The sequence below is a fragment of the Phascolarctos cinereus genome, unplaced genomic scaffold, assembly GCF_003287225.1.
Source record: "Phascolarctos cinereus isolate Bilbo 61053 unplaced genomic scaffold, phaCin_HiC Scaffold_5;HRSCAF=322, whole genome shotgun sequence".
NCBI lineage: Eukaryota > Metazoa > Chordata > Mammalia > Diprotodontia > Phascolarctidae > Phascolarctos > Phascolarctos cinereus.
This window is the reverse complement of record NW_027555958.1, coordinates 416,700,715-416,726,641: the sequence shown is the minus strand read 5'-3', so window position 1 is coordinate 416,726,641 and position 25,927 is coordinate 416,700,715. Positions and strand designations below refer to the sequence as shown.

General features: G+C 35.4%; 1 protein-coding gene across 3 annotated transcripts in view; it reads right to left on the bottom strand.

Annotated features, from left to right (window-relative positions):
* Positions 1-606: 606 nt before the first annotated feature.
* The window catches only part of VAMP4 (vesicle associated membrane protein 4), a 35,336-nt gene continuing 10,015 nt past the window's right edge, over positions 607-25,927 (bottom strand). The window contains exons 3-8 of one of the 3 annotated variants that reach the window (XM_020970481.2): positions 24,760-24,806; positions 22,943-22,990; positions 9,572-9,672; positions 8,577-8,656; positions 2,431-2,482; positions 607-1,197 (exon numbers count right to left, since the gene is read on the bottom strand). In XM_020970481.2, the coding sequence (XP_020826140.1) occupies positions 1,169-1,197; positions 2,431-2,482; positions 8,577-8,656; positions 9,572-9,672; positions 22,943-22,990; positions 24,760-24,806 (357 nt within the window). In that variant the 3' untranslated portion in view covers positions 607-1,168. Of the gene's footprint in view, positions 1,198-2,430; positions 2,483-5,711; positions 5,806-8,576; positions 8,657-9,571; positions 9,673-22,942; positions 22,994-24,759; positions 24,807-25,927 lie in introns of those variants that run through there. The other 2 variants (XM_020970479.2, XM_078156498.1) reach the window with 2 other exon arrangements.

Sequence of the window (25,927 nt, the reverse complement as noted above, 5' to 3'; positions counted from 1 at the left end):
GAATACAGCTATGTTGGCACAACTTAGATTAGGCTTTTAAAAAAGAATCTCATAACCTGTCTTTATTTATTAAGTGAAAATAGGTCAAGAAAAACGTTAAACTTTCAACATTAGCCAGCATCTGATTTTTCAGGTACAGATGATCCCATCTGTGGATTACTCAGGCTCCTGGGGGCTTCTCCTAGGTCCTGCTCTTTGCTTTTTTGGCCATCTCATGGCAAATGAGCACTTCTACCAGAGAAGAGATGGTGAGCAGGGAATGGTGGTCAAAGTCAAAGCAACTGATTTTTGTTACTTGTTAGCAGCTCTGGAAAGAGGGTTTGTTGAGGGTATTAAAATACCAGAACAAATTGAGTATTCATGGATTTTTTTTACTCATCATCTCTTAATTTCTCTCCAATTATTACCGGAGAGAATGAAAATTGACTGTTTTTGATTGCAATGTGCCCATAAGTAGAAGCCATTATTCCCAAACACTCCACTGAGGCACTCCTTTCCTTCAATCTCATTTCCTGCCTTAATTGTGACAGACTGTGCTTTAAGATTGATCAGAATACACTACTATAGCCCCAAAGTAAAAAAAAAAAAGTTGTTACAAATTCTACATACGAGCAAAATAGGTTTACTGGAATGTCTTTAGTCACAGTTGAAAGTAGCAGTATTGAAAACATTAGTTTCTCCATAAATCTATGGAAACCATTTCCAAAACCTATTTTTTACATGAGAAAAATTATACATTCTGTAATCATTAACTGAATGGTTGCCATCCCTTTTTACATGTTTTACCTCTTATCTCCCACCCTATCCCTGAACTTGATGCAATAAATCCCCACCTCTCTAGTTTGCAGTAGGAAATTGTGTTAAATTATAAATATCATCATCAATGTTTAACTCTATATACAAATAATGTATTGGCAAGTATCTAGTTCCTATAACATGGCAAAGTAGATGTTTCTGTTTTAAAATAAATCAATGACAGCATATTTTGGTGAAGGGGAGGAGTCTAATCAGGAACTTGTCAATGCTCCAATTTGAACTGGACACTTGCCTTTTTACTTCTTGAGAAAAAACACTTGAAAGTTATATACACATTTCATTCAATTATGCAGCAATCTTCTTTTTTTTAATTGTCCCAGAACCGTTTTATTGGAGATCTCTGGTCACCGAATCAAGTCCGATATTTCAGGACAACAGGAACTATGAGAAAGAAAAGAAAAACCAACAGTATATCAGTCAGTTAAGGAGCATTTATTAAGTGCTTACTATGTGCCCAGCAAGTGCAATACAAAAATAAAAGTACAGAAGTTCCTGCTCTCACAGCGCTTACATTCAACTGGGGGAGACAACATATAAAACTGTAGATATCTACAAAATGTAGATATATACAGACATCCACAAAAAACATATACAACAAAAGGCACTGGGGGTGAAGTAGGGAGAAACAGTAGCAGCTAGGGGAAAAAGCAAAGTTTCATACAGAAAACAGCACTTGAGCTTAGTTTTGAAGGAAACTAGGGATTCTAAGAATAGGAGATGAGTAGGAAGGCATCCCAGGCAAGGGGATTAGCTAGTGCAAAGGCCCAGAGATCGGAAGCCAGTTTGGCTATGCCATAAGGTTCATGCAGGGGCTGGAAAGATACATTAGGGCCCAATTAAAAAGCACTTTAAATGGCAAATAGAGGAGTTTATTGTTGATCTTAGAAGTAAGAGGTTGTCACTTGAATTTAACGAGTAGAGGGGTAACATGGTCACAGCTATGCTTTAGGAAAATCCCTTTGGCAGCTGTGAGGATGGAATCGTGTAGGGGAATGCTTGAGGCAGGGAGACCAATCAGAGGGCTGCTTCAATTGTCCAGGCAAGAAGCCTGAACTGGGGAAGTTGCTGTGTAAGTGCAGAGAGGTATTCAAAGATGGTGTTGAAGTAGAAATGACATGATTTGGAAATTGATTAGCTACGAGGGGCAAGTCAGAGTGAATGAAATTTGACATGTAAATGCTACATCTGGCTGTCTACCTTTGGAAAGTGAATTAGAAGTTATGGCAAAGGTTTTTGGGTTGTTGTTTTTAACCTTATTTTATAAATGGAGATATATTTAACTTTCTTGGTCAATCTTCAAAAAGACAAAGTCTAAATAAATAAATAAATAAAGCCATCAAATACGTGTATCAACAACAACAATATTCAGTCCATTCTTGAATCAAAGAACATTATTTTCATCGAAGCTAAGCAGCAGCGTGGAGTTGATGCTTTGGTCTAGAGCACAAGGCCAGAAGTCATGTTTCTAACTAGATAAATGACGTGCTCTTATAGCATGTTATACTACATATATAGCAGTTATACTACATCAACTGGATAAAAATAAAAAGCAAATTAAAGTCAACTCCAATGGATATTCTTCAATATTCTCCCCCAAGAGCTATCAATACTTACTGATAATCACCAGCAAAAGGATAACAGCAACCAGAGCCATGATCGCCTTCATCTGCAACACAGCAAAAAGGATAGAAAAACCATTAATACTTGCTAATAATGAACAGGTAAGCTTTAAAAAAAAATCATAGTGAAATCTTGGCTAACCAGAATGCCCCAGGAATGGGTTGTTTTTACTAATTAAAATTTATTTCAACCCACGTTGTTGAAAACCTGTGTAAAATGTTTTAATTAGCAAGTATACTTTGCTGCCTTAATACAGTACTCTGCACAAGGCTGAATCCTGCAGGGCTGTAGATTCATTATTTTAAATCAAATCCTCCTTGCAGAGGATTGTGAAGATTGAAAATATGACTCAAAGGATGGGGAATCTTTGGCCCTCTGATGAATGAACTTAATCCAGTTCACAGGAAGTACTATGAGAAATGATATCTCCTTTTGTTCTCATGGTTGCAAAAATGCATCATGGTTTTAAGCTTTTAACCATAATATCTTAAAAGGCCCCAAGGATGCAGGGGGCAGGTGGGATAGCATAAAGGTCTATGTCTGTGAATCATTTTGTCTCCTCTCTGTGAGCACTGTTATCTCTCATTCTGAATCTCCACCTTTACCTCCATCTTAGTATTTTACCACTCTCTTCTTTAGGAAAAACTGAAGTGTATAATTTTATTATTTTTTGTCATTATTGATTAAAATGTTTTCTTTTTAAAAAATATTTTATTTTCTCCAATTGTGTGTAAAAACAGTATTATCATTTATTAACAATATTAAAATGTTTAAACTTTTTAAAGAGTAGCAGAAAATTAATTTTAATCTTTTTTCTTTTTTTTAACTCTCAAATTCTAAAACTAAATTAAGATTTTAAAAAATTTACATGACTTTAGATCAATTCTATTTTTACTCATTTCATTTAAAACACTTTGGATAAGTGGTCTTAGGCAGAAAAAAGGTTTCTTATCCGTGCTGGAAGAAATCAAGTGAAAGCCATGCTGACTTTAAAACATTCTGAGGAAACTGATTTTTTAAAAAAATAAATCTTTGATATGAGTGAGCTCTTTCTTCTAAAGGTGGAGTGACAAATATTTGGACTATAGGCATAGCCCCTAGATGGTTTCATGAAAACATGATTTTATAGGGTATGTTTAATGTCAATACAGTATAGGAATAATGTTATAAATAGGAGATGTATTACTGTACTGGTAGTACTAGGGCTGAATGTAATAGAGCAGAATAAGTGAAGAACACTGGAGGAGAAGAAGCACATTCCAGACTTAGTGGATGACCATTACAAAGGCATGGAAACAGCAGATGGAGTGTTGTGTGATAGGAAGATCCAGTTTACCTGGATCTTACCTAGAGGATATAGAGGAGAATTATATACAATGGGGCTGGAAAGGTAGCATAAGACCAGACTGTGAAGAGCTTTAAGTGCCAAAGACAGAGCTTTGTATTTGATCCTAGTAATAGGACAGAACCACTTGATATTGAGTAAGAGCATAACATAGTCAGACCTGCTTTAGGAAGACCATTTCTCCTAAATGATTTTGTATGGCGGATGGATAAGGGTGGGGAGAGACTTGAGGCAAGGAGACCAACCAGAAGACTACTGTAACCATCCAGGTGAGAGATGATGGAGGCCTGAACTAAAGGAGTGGCTGTGTGAGTGGGAAGAAAAGGAAATATTTGAGAAATGTTTCGGAGGTAGAATTAGCAAGATTTAGATGCTGACCAGATATGGGGCTGAGTGGGAATTGAGTTCAGGATGACACTAATGTTGCAAAGCAGGTAGATGGAAGGATGGTGGTACACTCAAGAGAACCAGAAGTGTAGAAGAGAGGTGGGAATGTTCACAGTAAGCCTAGTAAGTCACAGGGTGAGGTGAGACCAAGAGCCTCACCCCCTCTTTACATAAGCATTTCAAAATGTCCTACTGATTGCTAAATACTAAAAATGAATTGATAAACTGATTTTTTGACAACTTTAAATAGAAGTCCTTGGGTAAAAATTTCTATAATATTCAACTTCCTTCTCCATGCAACTTTTGAGAAAGGCTAACTTTTTTTTGTTGAAACCATTCTTGAGACCTGATTGACTCAGGAGAATAAGGTAGCTGACATCACTTCCTGGTTGCTGGAATGAGCTTCAGTCTAGACTGGAGGCTTGGCTAGCCCACTGCACTTGGAAGCAGAGAGGCAGGTGCCCTTCAGTCAGCTGAATCGACCTGTTGTGTCCTTGATGCACACACAGCCTTGTGGAATAGCCTTCTCCTGCTATGGGTTACTATAGCTCCTTTTGCTAACTGCTGAGTGTCTCACATTCCAGTATTTTTAAATAGTCTTTTATCTTTTCTAATTACATGTAAACACAATTTTTAACATTCATTTTTTAAAATAACATTTTGAGTTTCCAAATTTTCTAGCTCCTTCCTTTCCCTCTCTAAGATGGTAAGCAATTTGACATAGGTTATATATCACATTCCAACACTGAGCCTAAACTACCAGAGGGACCTGAGTCAGGCCCAGCCTGGGCCTCTTTATATGCACTTGAAAATGTCCCACTGACTACTTAGTACTGAAAAGTGCATTTATCAACCGATATTTCTTGATGACTCTAAATAGAGGTCTTTCAGCAAAAATGTCTGTAAACAATACAGAGTAGGGAGCAGCTAGGAGGCGCAGTGGAGAGAGCACCAGCCCTGGACTCAGGAGGACTTGAGTTCAAATCTGGCCTCAGACCAAACACTTGACACTTACTAGCTGTGTGACCCTGGGCAAGTCACTGAACCCCAACTGCCTAAAAACAAACAAATAAACAAACAAACAAAAAATACAGAGTAGTTCACACTGAACAGAATATACATGGCTACAATCAGACAAAACATTATTTTCGGTGCCACAAACTGTAATTACTCAGGACCTGACTGAATATCACTTAAAGACAAATCTGTAACATTTTAGTGGCAATACGTTCAACATTCTGTTGTATAAATACCCAAAACTAAAATGAACTAGAGGATGTCCTACAGATCTTTGATTTGGATGAATTATTATAACCAAGAAAAAAAAATGCAGAAAGCCAAGCCAGATGAAAACAACTGCCATATGGGGGAAGGGGGGTTTACACGTACTACCTTCAGTACTTGAATACTTTTCTGTCTGAACACTAAGTTGGTATGGAACAAAATTCTAAGAGTTTTATAACCTTACCCAAAAGACATGTCATAAAGTCCTGTCAAATTGTGCTAGGTTCAAAATTCATAAGATAGGAAAAGAAATTCTTACACAACTTTTAAAACACTTCAATGAATAGCGTTTTCTTCTTGGAATATACACCTCTGCCAAGGACTGCCTAAATGCTACAATAGTAGTACGGTATCTGTTGTGAGAAAGAAAGGGAAAGGGACCAATTTAAACTAAGAGTCAAAGTTCAGGGAAATGAAAAAAAAAAAGAAATTTAACTCTCCTAATTGTAATCACTTTCACTTATTTTGTAAAATTATTTCAGATTTATTTTTAAAAAATCTCTCTAGGTCCTTCCTATAATACAGTCCGGTGGAATTCAATACAGACTAACCTTGAACTCTGGGCAAAGGGTGTTTAATCACTAGTCCTCGATGGATAGACCTTGTAATAAAGTTTCAGTTAAGACAATCGGATATAAAGCTGGAAGATTAGAGATAAAAGAAAAAAGTTCCATTTTCCAGAAGAGAAAATGAAGACGGATACAAAGAGTTATGTGTAATCTTCAATGAAATCTTGCTCACTTGAAAAAGTCACCTCATTATAGATATAGAAGCAGTGGTGTAGCACAACATAAAGAGTTCTTGCAGTCAGAAAGAGATCAGGCTTATTGGCTCGCTCACTTCCTTTGTAACTTCCTTTCACTGAATCTCAGTGACATTAATATCTATAAAGCCTACTTTACAGAGTTGCGAGGCTTGAATAGGAGCATACATGAGACGTAACAAAGTGCTATATGAACATCACTGTAAAAAAACAAGTATTTTCATAAGGTCACAAAGTTCATAAGTGGCAGGTCCTGGATTTAAGCCTAAATCTTCTGGTTCTAAACCTCTTGATGTTCCTATGATATTATGCTGTCTTTTCTTTACACACATGCCTTGATGATTATATCAAGTGAGCCGTATTTCAGAGAATTAACTACATATAAAGATAAGCTTGCCAAATGTTTGTTTACAAGTTGCATGGTAAAAATAATGAAAAGGTCTAGTAGAATCATTCTATTGATTTTCTATGCTTTTTTGTTTTTTCATCCTGTATTTTAGGTCTTCATCTGGGTATGTGGAGGGTAGAAGAAACACAAATTTAACTCTCCTTTTCTATTGATAATCTTCAAACTGTTAACCTAACAAAAAAAAAAGTATACCTCAATAAATCTTCAAAATCAGAGTATGGTTTCCGAAGCCTCCTGTCTTCCTAAGAAGGCAGAACTTGTATATACTTAAATCTGGATTAGCTAAAATGCAGACTAACCACAGAAGCCAGAGCTCCTTGGGTCTGTAGGTCACATGTTGCCTTAGGTCGTAGGATTCTTTCCTCAGATGGATTATCCTCCCTACACCACCACTACAGTGGTTAGTCAAAAATGCAAGGACGGAGAGGCAGCTCTGGCTGAACATTGGCAAAGCAAAATGCCAGCCAGGGAAGCAATGGGCAGAGAAAGCAGAAAAATACTGCTAATCCCAAAAATGAGATTTGTGTCTGTAACACGTACTAACTACAAAGGGAATGAATCTCTAAAGTTCTCAAGAAAGCCAAGAATAACAAACAAGTCAAGGGGAGAAGTGAGGGATTTGCTATTGTGAAATTTCAAATTCATCATTTGAGCATAAAAGAAATATTTTTCCTCTAATGCTTGGTAGTCACACTAAATTAAAGAGGTATGAATGGTTCACATCAAAATTTCTGCAGGAATGTCTCTGTAAATATAGTTTTCCCTGTTAAAAATTTTTGTGAGACTAGTAGAATTGGCTGGAATGATGCTGGATACTTAGATTTTTGTTAAAAATGAATTTACCAAATAATTGATTTCAACATTGCCTACTATTTTTCTTCTCTTTTCTGTTTGTTCATTTAAAATAACGATATCATTTCTTCCCATACTTTAGTGGAATGTTGCATTTTTAGGTGGGGAACTACAGATGTACAATACTGCATATACTGCAAAAAAGATCAATGTGATGACTGATTTTGCTGAACTGGTTTTTTTTTCCTTTTTGATCACTGTTGTGAGAGTAGGAATGGATATATTCAGAAAGGAATGTGATACAAAAAGAAAAGGCATCAATTAAAAAATAGGGGGAAAGGATGAATGGACAAAGAATCCTGAAGAGGACTCACAGGGAGTGACTGAAAATTGTCATGCTATTTTATGTGCTGAAATTAATTTAAATATAACTAAACAAGTTCAGCTCACTGTGGGGCAGCTAGGTGGTGTAGTGGATAGATGCCAGGCCTGGAGTCAGGAAGACTGATCTGGGCAAGTCACTTAGCCTTGTTTGCCTCAGTTTCCTTATCTGTAAAATAAGCTAGAGAAGGAAATGGCAAACCACTCCAGTATCTTTGCCAAGAAAACCCCAAAAGAGGTCATGAAGAGTCAGCCATAACTGAAAAATGAACAAACAACTCAGTTCAATGTATTGACGTTCAATATTAAGGTTTTGGGGTTTTTTTGGTGAGGCAATCGGGGTTAAGTGACTTGCCCAGAGTCGCACAGCTAATGAGTGTTACATGTCGGAGGCCACATTTGAACTCAGATCCTCCTGACTGCAGGGCTGGTGCTCTATCCACTGTGCCACCTAGCTGCCCCCAATATTAAGTTTTCAATAAAACACTCCACTGTAAAAAGGAAGACCCATTCTTAAGACTGCCAATGGTCTACAGAGGGAAAGCACAACATAAACCACAAGGGCTACAGCTTTTCTAATATGATAAATCTATCTAGAGGGAATAAGCTATTGAAAAGATACTGTGAATTATGTCTTATAAAAGAACGATGCAGCTCAGCTTCTGGAAGTGTTTTTGAAATCTCTCTGCTTACCACTGCCTCAATAGGATTTATCACACCTTTCTTTACAACTTTACTTCACTATTCGATAATAACCCACCACCATCCCATATACTCACTTTGCATCCACGCCACCACATTTGTCTTCGAAGCTGTTTAGATCTGTTGCTAAAGGCTGTTGCATTATCTGATAAGCTTTCTAAATCACAGAGGAGATAGAGAATGATTAAAAGACACAGCAGATATCCTTATCAGGTCACACAAGGACAAGAAAATATCAATTTCTAGTTCTGCAAACTTACTCTTCTAATCATAAATGCAATACCATCCCCAAAGAAATGTTACAATATCTATTTCAAATGATAATGGTTTGATTATGTTGAACTAGGGCATAATTTTACAAATAGCAGGGGATTAATAAGTGATTGTCGAATAAATGATTATAAATCATTCCCCACAGGCACTAACTTCTGTGAGGAAATATTATTTAAAAGTTAAGTGGCTTAAGTGTTTAAGTGATTAGGGGTTTAGATAAGAAAATGATTTAATATACAAGCTAGAGAATGCCAGGAACTGAACTGAGCCAAACCAGTGAATTTTAAAAAAACAAACAAGTTTCTTGTTCAAACAAATCTACAAAGGACAGACTATAAATAACACAGGAGGGTCATCTGTGGGTAAATGAAGGTAACCAAACCAAGACTAGCAAAACAAAGAGCGTGAATAGTAGAAAAGCTTGACAAACTGTCTTGCTAAGAAGTAACTAGTGAGCAGAAGTAAGCAGAGGCCTCTGACTCCTTAGAAAGCCTATTAGAATTCTAGAAGAAAACAAATTCTTACTCAAAAGATAACTTTTCCCCTCAGTTTTAATCTCTATTTTTTAGGAAGTGATCAAGTAAATACTTGACAGCTGATTTATATGGAATAATGAAAAATTATTAGTAAAAATGTTTTACTTAAATGTACCAACTTTTTACTTATAAAAATGTTGGCAACATTTAATCATATAACCAATTCTTCATGTTGAGTTATTAATGCTAATATTGTTTATTAAATCTAAAACACCAAAGTAAGAATATAAGCAGTATTAGCTATAAAAAGAAAGTATTTGCACCTGATTTGTCTTGTAGCTCATCCAGTCTCTCTCCTCTTTCAATCACTTTTGTAATATTCTCTTGCATGACATCAATTACTTCATCCACCTGATTCTGTACACTAAATTTAAAAAAAGCAATCTATTCTTAGAGACACAGCAGCAGAAAGTACTACATTTTAGCTCTTTCACCTAAGTACCCATGGATCATATAAAGAATAGGCAATGACGCTTAAGATGCAGAAACTGGAAGTGGGGAAGGACCTGATTAAATATGTCACAGAAAAAAATTCCACATATAAGAACTGACCACAATTTTCTCTTCTTTACTATTCCCCAAGTCATGGGTACAGACTTTGTTTCCAATTCTTTGCTACTGTGGAGTGCTGTATACACTGGACCTTTGTTTCCCTTTTAAATATCCTTAAATTACATGCCACCAGTGGGATTTCTGAATGAGAATATGAACCATTTAATCCAAGTTCTCTCCCTCCAGCCCCTATTACACCTATTGTGAAGGTAAGCAATATGATACCCATCATACATGTGAAGTCATATAAAACATATTCCACATTAGCCATGTTGCAAAACAACAACAACAAAAAAACCCAAGAAAAATAAAGAAAGTGAAAACAATATGCTTTAATATGTTCCCAGAGTTCATCAGTTCTCTCTCTGGAGAGGGACAGCATTTTTCATCATAAGCCCTTTGGAATTGTTGTGGATTATTGTATTAATCAGAGTAGATAAGTCTTTCAAGTTGGTAATCACTGAATATTACTGTTACTGTGTACAGTGTTCTCCCAGTTCTACTCACTTCACTTTGTATCAGTTCATGTATGTTTTCCCAGGTCTTTTAGTCATTTTTTGATGATATAATTCCAAAATGCTTTCCAGAATGGTTAAACTAATTCAAAATTCTACCAATAACATCCAAGTGTGCCTTTCTTCCTATAGCCTCTCTAAAATTGATTAGCCCCATTTTTTTTTTGTTATCTTGTCCAATTTTCAGAGTTCGAGGTAAAACTTCAGGAAGACCTGAGTTCAAATTCTGCCTTAGACACTTACTAGCTGTGTGATCCTGGGCAAGTCACTAAACCTCTCTGTCTCAATTTCCTCAAAAATGTGGATGGTTGTACAGATAAAATGAAATATTACTGGTAATGCCTGTTCAAACCTTAAAGCATTATATAAATATTAGCTATTATTATCTATTGAAAACTCTTCATATATATGATTTAGTCACTTATAAAGTGGTCATACATTTTATGTTTCTTCTTTATTGATAATGAAGTGCTATTCCTCCTTCATTCTACCTATTAAAAAATTTCCCTTGACATCCAATGTTTTATTCCCCCAAATGATTTTTTAAGATGTCTGTTTCTATAAAGCATTCAGCTTTATTAACCTGACTGGTACTGAAATCTGTAGTTAATCTGAATGGAGAAGGAAATGGCAAACCACTCCAGTACCTTTGCCTAGAAAACCCCATGGACAGAAATCTGTAAATTAATGTAAACCAGTATTGTTATTTTTATTATACTAGCAGCAGCTAATCATTAGAACTGAATATCTCTAAATGTATTTGTTTTCTTTGGTTTCTGTAAAGAGTGTTTCGCAGTTGTATCTATGGGATCATAGACCTAGGACTAGAAAAAAGCTTCCAGGGATCATCTGGATCATCCCCTTAATTTTAGAAATGCAAAAACTGAGAACCAATGAGATTAAGTAATTTGCCCAAGGTCACACACAGAAGAACTGGGATTCGTACTCAGGTGCTCTGGCTCCAAAGCCAGTGCTTTTTTCATTTTGCATGTCTATTATTAATTTAGCACCCATATATTTTGAGTATTTTAGCCATTTCAAATGGAATTTCTATGAACATTTCTTTTAATCATCTTAATTGGTTTCATCTCTGAATCTGAGGTTTTCCAAGTACAGTGCTGTGTCATCTGTAAATAGGTTTAATTTTTGCCTACATTTTGCCAATATTTGCCTTTCATTTTGCTCTAGTCTTCTGATGTGGCTGGCATTTCTATAACTATGCCAAGTTACATTTGTATAACTATGCTAAACTAACTGTGGCGAGGAGAATGAATTCTTGATCCCCTCTTTGTACTAAGAAAGTTTCTAGTGTTTGTTACAAATAATGTCAGTCCTCGATTTTAGATTGTATGCTTTTTTTATCATAAAGCATTTCATTCCTGTGCCTTTAAGAATCTCTAACACAAATGAGTGCTATATTTTGTCAAAAGCCCTTTCTATACCTACTGAAGTAACCATGTGGTTATTATTTATATGATTATGTTAATTATTTTCCAAATTAGAACCAACCATGCTTACATCCCTGGCAAGACTCAAAATTTAGTTGCACTAAATTATTTTCTGATTATATTGCTGTGCTCTCAAAATCTTATTCTAAAATTTTGCATCAAGAGTCATTAGTGACAACTGGACCATTGATTGATGAAATTCCCTCTACCTAATGCAGAAAATTTTTATGACTAGAGATAGACAACTAGCCTTAGAGTTGACTGAAGTCAATGAGAAGTTCTCTTTTTCTGCTTTGTCTTCCTCTGATTTGGGTATCAGAATTGTGTTTGTCATATTAAAGGAGTAAAGAAAAATAAATTTTGTGAAGTAGGTATTGTTTTTTAAACAGCTGATGGGATTCGCTTGTAAATCTATTTGGTCCAAGCTCCCCACTTCCCCATCCCTTGGCAGTTCACTTATGGCTTACCTTAGTTCTTTTTCTAAGATTAGGTTAAGATCTCTATTTCTCAAGGCTACTAACCAAGATGATTGCCTGACTGCCCAACTGCCACACACCTACTCCAGCAAAACTCTGAATTTCACACCAGACCAAATAATGATCAAGAAATCCAATTGAGGAACTACTTCTTCTGCCCCAGAACTGCACAAGAGGACAGCCAGAAGCCAAAGGGAAGTAGAAAAGAGGGTCACATGTAATGCGACAAGTATAGCCTGCAAGCCTTCTGGCTCAGAGGCCATTCTTCTCTCCACTGTTCTGTATTGCTTTCAAAGTTGTGTCTCTCAAAGGCTTTACTAGAAAAGTACAATCTCCAAGCCAAGGAAGAGTAGCAGCACACAGAATCTGAAATGTGTCCTCCTTCCTAAGCTACTTTCAAAAGCCAGCCATGTAACCACTAGACTCAGTTCTTGGGTATAGCAAAGAAATATGCTCACTTTAAAAGCTAGAAATTGCAAAGTCATATAATAATTTACACAAAAATTCTGAGTTTTATGCTCTGTATGACTTAAAAGGGGCTCTATGGAATAACAAAGAAAAATCCAGTAGTTGTACTTCATAGTTTATGTAACTTTATGATGGTCATTACCCTCTCCCAAGCAAACTTATTTGTGGCCAATGAACTATTTTTCTTTTTCTTTTTCTTCTGGGTATATCTGGCAAGTTTCAAACTGGGGAAAAGAATATTCTTGCCTACCACAAGATCCAATAAAACTGACCTAAGAAGTGACTCTCACATTTCCACTGCAAATACTGAAGTATTTCTGGATAGTCAACTCAATCACTCATGCCAACAAGTGCTATAGAGAATCCACAGTGGGAAAAAGACCTAAGAAGGATCCTGAAGATTATCTGGCATGCCTACTTTGCTTGCTCATCCATGCTAGGTGGAAAAATGAATGAATGATGGAAACCTGGCATGCTACTTCTGAAAAGAGACCCTTCCCCAATCTAAACCCACAGCTATAACCAGTATTTCTAGAATTGACACAAGCACCACAAAATTGGGGGAGTGGAGACCTTGGGCCGTCACTGTTCAGGAGGTTGACACTGAGGGGAAGAAGCAGGGCAGGGAAAGATGGGGAGATTAAGATGGGATTGAAGAGCACAGTGGACAAGGATGGGGAACTCGACTCAGCTTTATATTTTAGTTTTCCTTAACTTCTCGTTGACCTCAGTTAGCTCTAAGGCTAGTTGTCTATCTCTAGTCATAGAAATTTTCTACATTAAGTAGAGGGAATTTCATCAATTAATCAATCAATAAATCTGATCTGTTGCCAAGACTTATTGATTTCACCTTTGTAACATCTCTCAACTATGCCCTCCTCTCATTTATCCACTAAAGTGATTTTCCAAAGGGACAGATTCCATCATGTCATTTGCCCCTCCTCAATAAATTCCAGTGGATCAAATACAAAATCCTTTGGCCACTACCCTGCACTAATGAAATCATGGGTCCATAAAGCAAACAGTGCTAACTTTAGTTGTTTCTACCTGCTGAAGGAATATATTTGCTTAATGTCCTTTAAATGTCAAACTAGTACAAGATCCATCACTTCACTCTAGTTAACAGCTCCAACAAGGCCCACAGTCAGCCAACAAGCATTTATTAAGTAGTTACTATATTCCAACTTGGGACTGTGCTAAATGCTGGGGATAAAAAAAAAAGGTAAAAACAGTCTCTGCCCTATTTGTAATTCATGAGACCTTTGTCAGTATCAGGGTGGATGGAGGGAAAAAATTATATGTATGTATACAAATATACATATATGGATAGAGGGCACAGGGTGAGTTGAGATGAAGGGGTAACAGCTGGAGAATAATATTAAGGGGTGAGAGGATTATTCTGGGGGAAGGAGAAAGGGAGAGGTAGAATGGGGTAAATTATCTCACATAAAACAGACAAGAACAGGCTCTTGCAGTAGAGGGGAAACCGGAGAAGGTGAGAAGGAATGAGTGAATCTTATTCTCGTCGGATTTGGCTTAAGGAGGGAATAACATACACACTCAACTGGATAAGGAAATCTGTGTTACCCTACAGGAAAATAGGTGGGGGAAGGGGACAAGAGAACAAGGGATGATAGAGGGGAGAGCAGAATGGGGGAGGGGGTAATCAGAAGCAAACACTCCTGAGGAGGGACAGGGTCAAAAGAGAGAACAGAATATATGGGGGGGGGTGATAGATTTAAGGGAAATGTAGTTAGTTTTTCACAACATGACTACTATGGAAGTGTTTTGCATAACTACACATGTATAACCTGTATTGAGTTGCTTGCCTTTTCAATGAGGGTGGTTGGGGAGGAAGGAAGGGAGAAAATCTGAAACCCAAAGTTTTAAAAACACATATTAAAAATTTTTTTTCACATGCAAAAAATAAATAAATAAATAAATCTACTATTAATGTGACATAAGAAGAGTCACTTAACTACTCAGTCTTTTAGGCATTCCTCTAAGTTAAACTTGCACAGAAGGAGTCAACCAAAATTGGTAAAGAGTTTCCTGATCTAGGAGCTCCACATACCAAATCATAGGTCTAGCTCTGGAATTAATTTTGGGAGTAGGACTCTATCTCACAAACCTCATTCACAGGAACAGTTTAATAACTGCTAAATGTTTCACAAATATTATCTCATTTGATCCTCACAATAACCCTGGGAGGCAGATACTATTATTATCCCCTTTTTATAGATAAGGAAACTGTTAAAGGCTGTGCATACTTTGGGCTTACAACCTTTTAAAAGAAAGACCCATGACGTCTTGTACTGAATACTAAATAAGTGTTCATAAACAAAACAAAATAACCAAAAAAACCCCTTATTTTATTGAGAATAAAATAGCTCTTTGAGTTCTTGCATTTAAAAAAACAAAAATAAAAACAACAACAAAAAAACCAAAACACCAGTCTCTGCCCCCAAGAAGTTTACATTCTAAGGGAGGAAAGAACATACAAACAACAATTTTTCAAATTCTCCACGGGACTTTTTTTAACCTTATTATGCCCTATAATTAATGTTGGTGTAGAAACTGAGGCCTCTTTGTAAACAAGTGTGACTGCAAAATGATATGATCGATTATTCTAACAAACTATGTTTCTTGTTGGCTTTGGCTGCACAACTCCTCTAATTTGCTTTTTCAAGCAACCCTGGGCCATCCCTCCATTTATCTGCAGGTTTCATCTGGAAAACTGCAGTGCTGATATGGTTCAGTTTGTCTATTGCCTTAATAGATGCCTTAAAATGGCATGCTTCTGTCTGCTTTTCTGCCACTTTTCCATTGTCACCTAAGAAATGGAAGATGCTGGGCATATAGGACTGAGGTCAACTTTGCACTCTTGTTTCATGGGTGGCCACAGCTACAGAATTACTTGCTGGCCAATCTCCTGGCAATGAGCCTCTCCATACTGAGGTTGACCTTCAGGACGAAAACAGTTTCTTACCAGGACTATACTTGAAAACTTTCCAGCTTGGTAGATCCTGGAATAGCCTTCAAGGTCTTCTAAATAGCCAAAGAGTTTACATTCATCAGAACAAAAACCTTAAGAGAACATACGATGTTGTTGTTCAGTCATTTCAGTCGTGTTTGACTTTTCAATCACCCCATTTGGGTTTTTTTGCCGAAGATACTAGAATGGTTTGCCATTCCCTTCTCCAGTCTGTTTGACAGATGAGGAAACTGAGGAAAACAGGGTTAAGTGATCTGTCCTAGGTCACACAGCTAGTAAATGTCTGATGCCAGACTTGAACTCAGGAAGATGAGTCTGCATGATTCCAAGTCCAGTGCTCTATCCACTAGGCCACCTAGCTGCCCCAACAATATTTAACAGTTTGTTATTTATGATATTTTCTTAATACATAAGGCCATTTCATAGAGTGATGTATCACCAGTACTAATTTTTCTCAATGGGTTCTACTGACTCTTTTTGAGTTAGATCGCAGTTCAGAGCAATTAGAGAGAAAACTGGTGTCTCCAGACACACTGAAGATCTCCTTATTTTCTTACTGTACCATAGTCTTATAGGAAATATCATATATGCCATAAAACTTTCATAGGATCATAGATTTATAGCTCAAAGAAACCTCAGGTGAGCTAGTCCAATCCTCTCATTACAAAGACTAGGAAATGGAAGTTTAGAGGTTAAATGTTTGCCCAAAGTTACATGGGTCATGTCAGTGGTGGGATTTGAACCTAGGTCCTTTCACTCTAGGGCCAGTGTTCTTTTCACTGTAACCCTTTGCCCTTTCAGTGTAGATCACTGTTCCCTGCGAGACTGAAGCAATCAGTATGGTAACTTCCCTAATTTTATCTGATTTTCTCTTTAATTAAGCATTAAACAGAATTTAATTGGCAAAGTGTTACTTTAGTATTATAAGGTAATAACAATCAAATTTCTTTCCATTCTATCAAAATTGCCTATGTAGTCTATTTTCTCTTTAGCACAATACCTGTGGGTATATACCTTAAAAAACCAAAACACTTCAAAATTGTAGCAATGCTTAATTAACTTCTCAAAATGGTATCTTCTTGGAATAGCAGTCAATAAGCATTTGTAAAAATTTATTGTAGTCTTAATCTAGACATAGCAGGGCTGCATAAGGGGAACAAGAGAGGAAGGGAATAAGCATTTAAACAGTGCCTGGCACTGTGCTAAACACTTTACGAATATTATCCCATTGCATCCTCACAACAACTCTAGGAGGTAGGTGCTGTTATTACCTTCATTTTACAGTTGAGGAAACTGAGGCAAACAAATCAAGTGACTTGCTCAGAGTCACACAGTTAGTAAGTGTCTGAGGCTGGATTTGAATTCAGGTCTTCATCTAGGCCCACCACTGTATCCATTAAGCCACTTAGCTGCCCTTAGAACTCCACAAATACAAGTGGTCTGACATCAGAAAGGGAGAAGTTACATAAAATGTAGACAGTTCTCATTAAACAACTAGCTGGCAAATTAATAACTAATACACTAACTGCTAAAACATCAAACATATGAAGGTAAATAAGGTTTGACCTTTGTGGGTCCTCTTGGCAGAAATTTGGTAAACATGACATCATGCCTTCATTGAAGTATTGATAAAAATGTTAAACAACACAAAGCCAAAAATATAATTCCTTCTTCCCTGGGACGCTCCACTGAAGGAGCCCTTCCAAGGTAACATCAAATTCCCTAATGGTTACTCTACAGGGATGGTAATTCAGCCAATTCATTTTATTGAACTATCATCTTTTCTACAAGAATAGCACAGGAGATTTCATCAAACATATTGCTAAAATCTACGTATCCTCTATCCTCTGTTCTTGTTGAATCAATAGGCTCTTTGTGAGTATTGTTTCCTTTTTAAGATGGTCACTAACCATCACTTCAATTATACATTTGGTTATTTCGCCAAGACCAGGCAATCTCATTGGTCTATAGCTGATGGATGTAATTTCTCTCCCCCCCGCCTTTTTTTTACTTGGCCAATGTTTACCAATAATAATGGCCTTTGTATAAATAAAATATCACAAAATAATAGAGAATGTGTAGCATTTTAGAGCTTGAAAGAACCCTAAAAATCATCTAGTCCAAGTCTATCACTTAGGAAAATGACACTGAAGTACCTAAATGACTTTCCATGGCATGAAGCAATGCGGCGACGCTAGGAAGCAAACAGATCCAGATTTTATTGATCTATTTTGTTTTTCCATGACTTTTGTTTTCCTGCTCCCAGAAAGTCATCCCTTGTATAACAAAGAATAAAAAAGAGAAAAAAAAGATACAATAAATGTATGAAAAACAACATACTGAAAACGTCTGACTTCACAGACAGTGTTCCACATCCAGGCCCCACTCTCTGCAAAGGAGCAAGGGGAAGTGCCTTCTCCTGTCTCTTTTTGGGGGTCAAGTTTGGTTCCCAATGCTCTTTACTTACAGTGCACTACCTGGTTTAGTACAATGCAGTGTCCATATAACTGCCTTTACATTTAAAAAAAAGAGACCTGCTTACTTCAATAATGTTTCTTCCTTTCCATTTGTTTCCCAGACTTCTACTCAATAATAGAAAATCACTTCTTTCCAGTATAACTTTTAAGTATATTACCATCCTTACTAAGACAGAAAGAACTTTGTCCTATTATTTAAAAGAAACAACATCCAAAGGGCTAAAAATTAACTGAGCTGGTGTTTGACCTTTTATTATGTAAATTTTAATCACACAAAAAAATCTGTAGTTGAGCTAAACCAAATGTTTAATGTTGCTGCAGTTAATATTTTTGAAATCTTTATCAGAGTTTATGCTGAATTTTCATATGATTTCTCAAATCCAAAATTCTGAAAATTACCAAAAGTTTAAAAAAAAGTATGAAATATGATCCTTGGTTTAAGACACAAACAGCAATTTTTAAATTTGTCACACTGTTGGTGAAATTTTAATTACCATGAGGTTACTAACGAAACACTACTTCTGAGCATTACGTGAGTCAATGTGTATCAAATAGTCCTAAGATAATAAATTCATTGAGAGTATGTAGTATAAGAACTGAAATATCACTGAGAAAATTCCATTATAGTAAATACAATGGAACAAAAGAATCATTTATCTACAGTGGGAAAAGTCTACTATGTATGTACCTTTTAAAATACAAAGGGTATTTAGAAACATTTCATTTATAAAGTAGGCCTGGCGATTGTAGAAGCCAAATTTGCTATTTCTATTTCCTAACTTTTTCCTTTGGCTCAGTGCACCCTTTTCAGTAAACTGTATTCTTTTGTACCCAGGAAGAAGTTGTTTGAAAACCAGCCTAATTTAAATGACTCTTAGGTAACCCTTAAGTTTATGCCTTCATGTATAATTCAGACACTGGAAAAATTTAGACTTGGCAGTTACACTGATCTCGAGTTGGTAAAAAACCACCTTGTAAAGATGGCAACTTTTCCCCAGTTAGTCAACTGCTTAATAAAAGTCTGGGAAAAAATTTTAATTCCACAACACAAATAAGTTTTAGAAATCACATAATCAACTTCCACTGGAAAATGTTGCATGTAATTTAGGTAATGATGCAATCACTGTGAGATATAAGAAGGTAACTTTCACTGAAGATAAAAGGGCAATATAAATTAATATTTTTTAAAAGTCCAACTACAGGGGAAAGATTTTCGTATGAGGATGTATTTAGTTAGTGCAACCTGGGATCAAATTATAATTTATATTTCTAGGAAAAAGACAAACTGCTGACTATATAGAGTCACAATTTTGCCTAAAGAGAGAACAAAAAATTTAGCAGTTGAATATCTACTTAGGACCATAAGACTCTCCTACAGCTGGAGCAAAAGACAAATCAATCAATAATCATTTACTAAGTATTAAGCACTTCCTATGAGCCAGGCCCTGGCCACAGTGCTGAAGATACAAAAAAAAATGGTAAAAACACAGCCTTTATTTATTTCCAAGGAGCTTAAGTTATAATGGGGAGATACCATGTAAATAATAACGTAAATGCAATCATATACAAAGAATGCATAGAAGGGACATATATTACAGAGGTATGTGGGTGGAGTTGTTGAGATAATGAAGAGGGTTTCCAATGTTTTCATTTGGTAAGGGTCCATGGATTGGTCATTTCAAACTTTTTATCTGACTCAAAACAATTAATTTGAAGGAGAAGAAGGGTGGAGTCAAAAAAGCATGAGACTTGTAGCACAAGACCTGGATTTGAGTGTGAAGTCCACCATGTACTAGTTTGTGCTTGGGTAAATCATTTAACCTCTGAACTCTGGTGTCCCCATCTATAAAATGGGAATAATGACACTCTCTCAAAGTATTCCTGTCAAGATCAAATGAAATACTGTTTGTAAAGTGGATTTTTATTAAACAGAAAAATGCTCTTTAACTATAAATAAAGTATTACCACTATCTCAATTGCCCATAAAAACTCGTACTGGTTCTCCTTCAATACTCTCTCCTTTGGGGACCTCTTCAGCTCCCTCCCATGGACTCAATCATCTCTATGTAGATAATACCCAAGTTGATAGCTATCCCTAATCTCTACCTAACCTCAAGTCCCACACTACCAAGTGCATGCTAGACATCTTCACTCACAAGTCCCATAGGCACCTCAAATTCAACATGTCCAAAACAAAACTCTTTCTCCCAGACCCAATTTTCCTCGAAATCTTCTCTATTTCTGTCTGTTGGGGATGATCATTTTTCCAGTCACACAAACTCACAACATAAGCATTAAGCCTTGATCCTCTCTTTTATCACCACCCTCACATCCAATCAAATGCCAAATCATGTGAAATCTACCTCTAAATTTCTTGTAATCATGTCCTTATCTTCACTCACATAAGGACAGTGATAAGGAAAAAATATTAAAAACATAGAATATTAACTTAACATTTTGTTCAATAAACTAGAAAACATAAATTACTTAGGAAAGAAGCCACTATCTGATTTTAAAAAAAAAAACTGCTGGTAAAGCTAGAAAGCAGTATGGCAGAAATTAAGCTCATATAAACATCATATGCCATATTCCACAATAAATTTAAAATAGATACGTGACCTTAACATTAAAGATCGTAATGCCATAAAGACATTCAGAAAAAAAGCAGACCATCTATTTTTCACAGCTATGGGCAGAAGATATGTTCTTAACCAAACAAAGGATAGAGGCAATAATAAAAAATATATAACTTTGATTAAATGAAACTGAAAAGCTTCTGCACAAACAAAATTAATGCATCTCAGATAAGAAGGAAAGCAGTCAAATAAGAAAAACATCTTTGTATCAAACTTCTCAGATAAAGGATTGGTATCCAAGATATACAGACAACTAATACACATATGCATGGAAGTATGTGTATGAATACATGAATGTTTATAATACATATACATATATACACATATATGACCAAAAGTAACTTTCCAAGAGATAAATGGTGTTCTTAAAATAAGAATTGCAAATTATTAACAACTACATGAAAGAATGTTCCAATTCACTACTAATAATAAGAGAAATGCAAATCAAAACAACCTTGAGATTTTTACCTTATACCCAACAAAATGACAAAGATAACAAAAGATAGGAATAGTTAGTCAGTATTGGAAAAGACATGGGAAGATGGGCACACTAGTGAACTGCTGGTGGAGCTATAAACCAATTCAATTATTCTGGAAAGCAATTTGGAATCACACAAATAAGATTGCTAAGATATTTATATCATTTTACCCATAGATTCCTCTACTAGGCTTACACCACAAAGAAGTCATTTGCTAAGAAGGAAGCTCCGACATACACCAAAATATTTACAGCAGCACTTTTATGTGGTCACATAGAATTAGATGCTCATCAGTTGGAGAATGGCTAAACAAATACAAAACAAACATTACCTGAATGTAATGGAACATTACTACGCTGTAAGAAATTAAGAATATGATGAATACAGAAAAGCACAGACTTACATGTTCTGATGCAAAGTGAAGGAAGCACAGTCAAGAAAACGATATTCATACAACATACACAATATTACACAACAGAATACACAGTACACAATAACTTCCACTATGTAAATGGAAAGAACAACCACAAAACAATCAAAAGTGAATACTGCAAAATTACAAAGAACAAGCATGGCCCCAAAGAGGAGATATGAGAACATACCCCTACCCTACTCCATGGGAGCATAATACTGAATATATTTTCTGACTATTTCTATGTATTGGTCAATTCTGCTGATTTTTTTTTCTCTTAAGATTTTTTTTGGTGATATAGGATGGCTCTCTGGGAACAGAAAGGGAAGAGATACTGGAAGAAGCTGTATTGATCTAAAAAAGTCAATTAAAAATTATTTTCAAGGACACAGAATATTAACTATGGCTAGAAGGGCCCTTAGAGATAGCCCAATTATTTCATTTCATAAATGAGGAAGATGAAGCTCAGAGAGAATCATTTACCCAAAGTCACAGAACTAGCTAGTGTAGAGAAATAACTGACTAAAAAAAAGAGACTTTAAATCATAAATCCAATAAATATCCTGTTAATGCAATTCTGAAAGGGGGGAACTAAGACCTCAGATTTTTAAAGGAATAATGTTTAAAATATCCAAGAAAGTTCTTAAGATGACTGCATTATCATAGTATGGAAGTAACTCTTGGGTTCTCAAATGCTATGCCAGTACAGTGTAAGCTCTAGTAAGCCCTTTCAAGTAGAAAGGCATTGAGTATAGACCCTAGTCCAAGAATTAGACTATCTAAATTTGGAAAGGCTTAATCACCAAAAGGTTGGCAATCAGATAAAGACTTTTTTAAAAATTAAGATGTAGCCTGTGTGCAGTTATACCAACAGAAGGAATAACCATACCAATGAAATCATGGATCTTTGATGTTTTAAAATACTGTTTAAAAGCAGACCTTTAACATATTTGTCTGAAAAAATCATTTGTCTAACCTAGTGATCTTTAAAAAAAAAAAAAGAAAATCACACACCTGGAATTTAATTTTTTCAACTCTGGTAAATTGATAATCAGACACAACTTTGTGAAAGTACTATTGATTAGGTTCTTATGACACAAGGATGATTTCAAGTTAACATGGATTCATCATAAACAAATCTACACCATCTCATGGATGAGTACTGCAGGAACTTACTGCCTAATTTTGTCATTCCGAGGTCCAAATTTTGGTCCAGTTGGGCCCCTTCTGAAATCAAAGTAAAGAGTAGACATTAACAATTATTAGTATTTTAAAAGACAAAAACCTATAAATGAAAGCCTTTTTTTAAGTATAGCTAAGTCATTTCATGTAGTGAAATAGCATTTTACTGGTACATCTGGAGTTATACCATACTTAATTTATTCTTGTACTTCATTCATATTCATTGCTAACCCAATCTTAGACAATTCATATTAATGTTATCATTTCTAGGGAATTAGATGCACATAATTATCATTAATTATTCACTGATGCTTCTAGTAAATGGATTTCCAAACATCACAAGGAATAAATCACAGAATATCAGAGACTGTAAAAAAGATAAGCTGAGCAACCAAAAATATGCCCCAGGAAAAGAAAAATTCACCACTCAATTTTTTTCAGTCAAAAAATGCTGGATGGCAGGACTGTGCAAAGAAATAATTCTTTTCAAAGATTCAAAATTTCAAAATATATTATATTTGATTACTAGTCAGCATGAAATTTACATGACAGTATGGGAGATACAAATATGGCAATACTTCCCAAGTTATCTCTTTAATACACGCATAATGTATTTCATCTTAGCTATTTCTTAACACTGTTCTAGACATTACAAGTAAATGTGGCAAATTCTAGTGAATATGTGGGATAGGACAGGTACTAAAAGGCTAAAAACACAGCCAAAGAGCTCACCTTCATATACCGAAATGATTTGTACTACCGAGAAAAAAAATCAGAAATAGCTTGGTGATGTTCATTGTACATACCTATATAACCTCAAAAAACATCCTCCATAGTGCCTTATCCATTTCCCTCAAACTTAAGACATAGTAGATCTATCTTTCTTTAAATCTCCTAGTAAGGTTTCTCTAAACCATACACTCCTTCCCAAAACAGTCTCCTCAATACAAAGACTTTCAGAAGATCACAGAATGAGAGTTGTAAGTGTGCACAGATCTTCATAACTCTCTCAAAAATAACTGAAGCAACAAGAAGCAAAACCGCTAAAAATCCAGACAAGAATATTTGAATATCCCCCAAAATGAGTAAATCAAAGAGTTCCAAAATAATACAAATAAGTTGCTCATTAATTGAAATAAAGGTCTTAAAGCACTTGAAGCAATGAATCTGGAAAAAGAAAACGACACACAATAATCTCAAGATCCTGAAATGGATATCACATTTCAGGAAGAATTAACATTGGCAGAAAATTACATGTGGAAATGAAATTGTATGGCAATTTTTTTTGAATCTTGGAAGGAACTGATGCTAGAATCAAATGGTTCTAAAGAAGATGAGAAGGAAATAATTTTAAAAGTCATTGATATGGGGGCAGCTAGGTGGCACAGTGGATAGAGCACCAGCCCTCAAGTCAGGAGGACTTGAGTTCAAATCCGTCCTCAGAAACATAATACTTCCTGGCTGTGTGACTATGGGCAAGTCACTTAACCCCAACTGCCTCACTTAAAAAAAAGTTATTGATAGGGAGAACAGAAAATTTGAAAGTATTAATAGATAAAATCATGAATTAATTGCAAAATATTAACCTTCATAAAAACCAAATGTTTTGAACCTAAGGCAACTTCCAAAAAAATGGGTAACTGAAAAGCATATAATGGTAAAAAAAAAAAGTTCCTGAAGGTGAGATTAGCAAAACTAAAAGAAGTAACTAGAATGTACTAAAATTAAACAATATCAGTTTGCCAATTACCCCTAAAATGGGATGGAACAAATTTCATTTCTATATAGCAAGAGAATTACAAAATACTTACAGGAAAAAATCCTCTTCTTCATCTGAATCTTCTTCCAAAAGATTTCTCTGCAAAATAAAGCATTTTATAAAATAACAGATGTGGTATAATCATCTTTCTAGAAAATATAACTTTATTCTTTAGCCTTCAAACTTTAATATGTCATGTATCACAGATGAGTCTAAACTTAAACTAATTCTCCTATAACTTCCTGCATTGAATTTTTTTTAAAAAATTAAACATGATCTTAGTAAGAAAATAGGTTTTAAAATATTTCTTTGCCAATAAGATTCATTTTTAAATGCCTGTTTGATTTCTATTGTCAATTATTAATTTATATGCAAGTATCACTTCTGAAGACTTCATAAAAAGCCTTCTCTCTAATTATCTGGCTAACATACTAGTTTGACATATTCCAGGAAATAAATTTTCTTCCCTTTTTTAGAACTCCTTGCCTTTGGAGCCTTCAATACATCTTTTAGAAAGAAGATCCTTAATGTTGAAAAACTTTTATCCTTTGAAGGTTCATTTGATATTTAGAAACAGCCAAGTTTTCTGAGACAAAATCCAGCGAATATGATGTATGAGCAAGTTGCACCTTTTTTCTTTTCTTTTTTTTTTTTGTAATCTCAAACAAGGTATGACCATAAAAATCACAAATCTGATTTTTTTAGTTCCCTAAACTTGCAAAGATAATGTTCCAAGGGAAGAGTTCATATGTTTTCTGAAGTGTGGGAGGAAGCAGTATTAGGATAAGTGTAAAGCCTCAAAAGATAACCTCTTTAAGGGACAACACTCTTTTTCATACAAGTTTTTTAAATGAGTCATACTTTTAAGTCACACTTCAAACAAAATAAATGACTTTTTTTAAAAAGGCAACTGTTAGACTATTTTCTTGGAATGCTATATATGTCACTTAGTGATTGAGTGACTTAAAGTTTATATCTGGACTCAGATTTAAAAAAAACCCCAAAACCAGACAATTTAGGTGGTAAGTGGTCACTCCTATGCAGAGTTTGGGATCACCAGCCTTTGCCCTTTAACAATAGATAAATTAAGAGTTTAAATGATAAAAACAGTAAATTGTGCACGCACACACTAAAAACTTCATTTTAATGTTTACTTGATAACAAAAATTACAAGGGCAGCACAAGTTTTGCTTTGTTGAGCTAAAGTCTTTGTATGATAA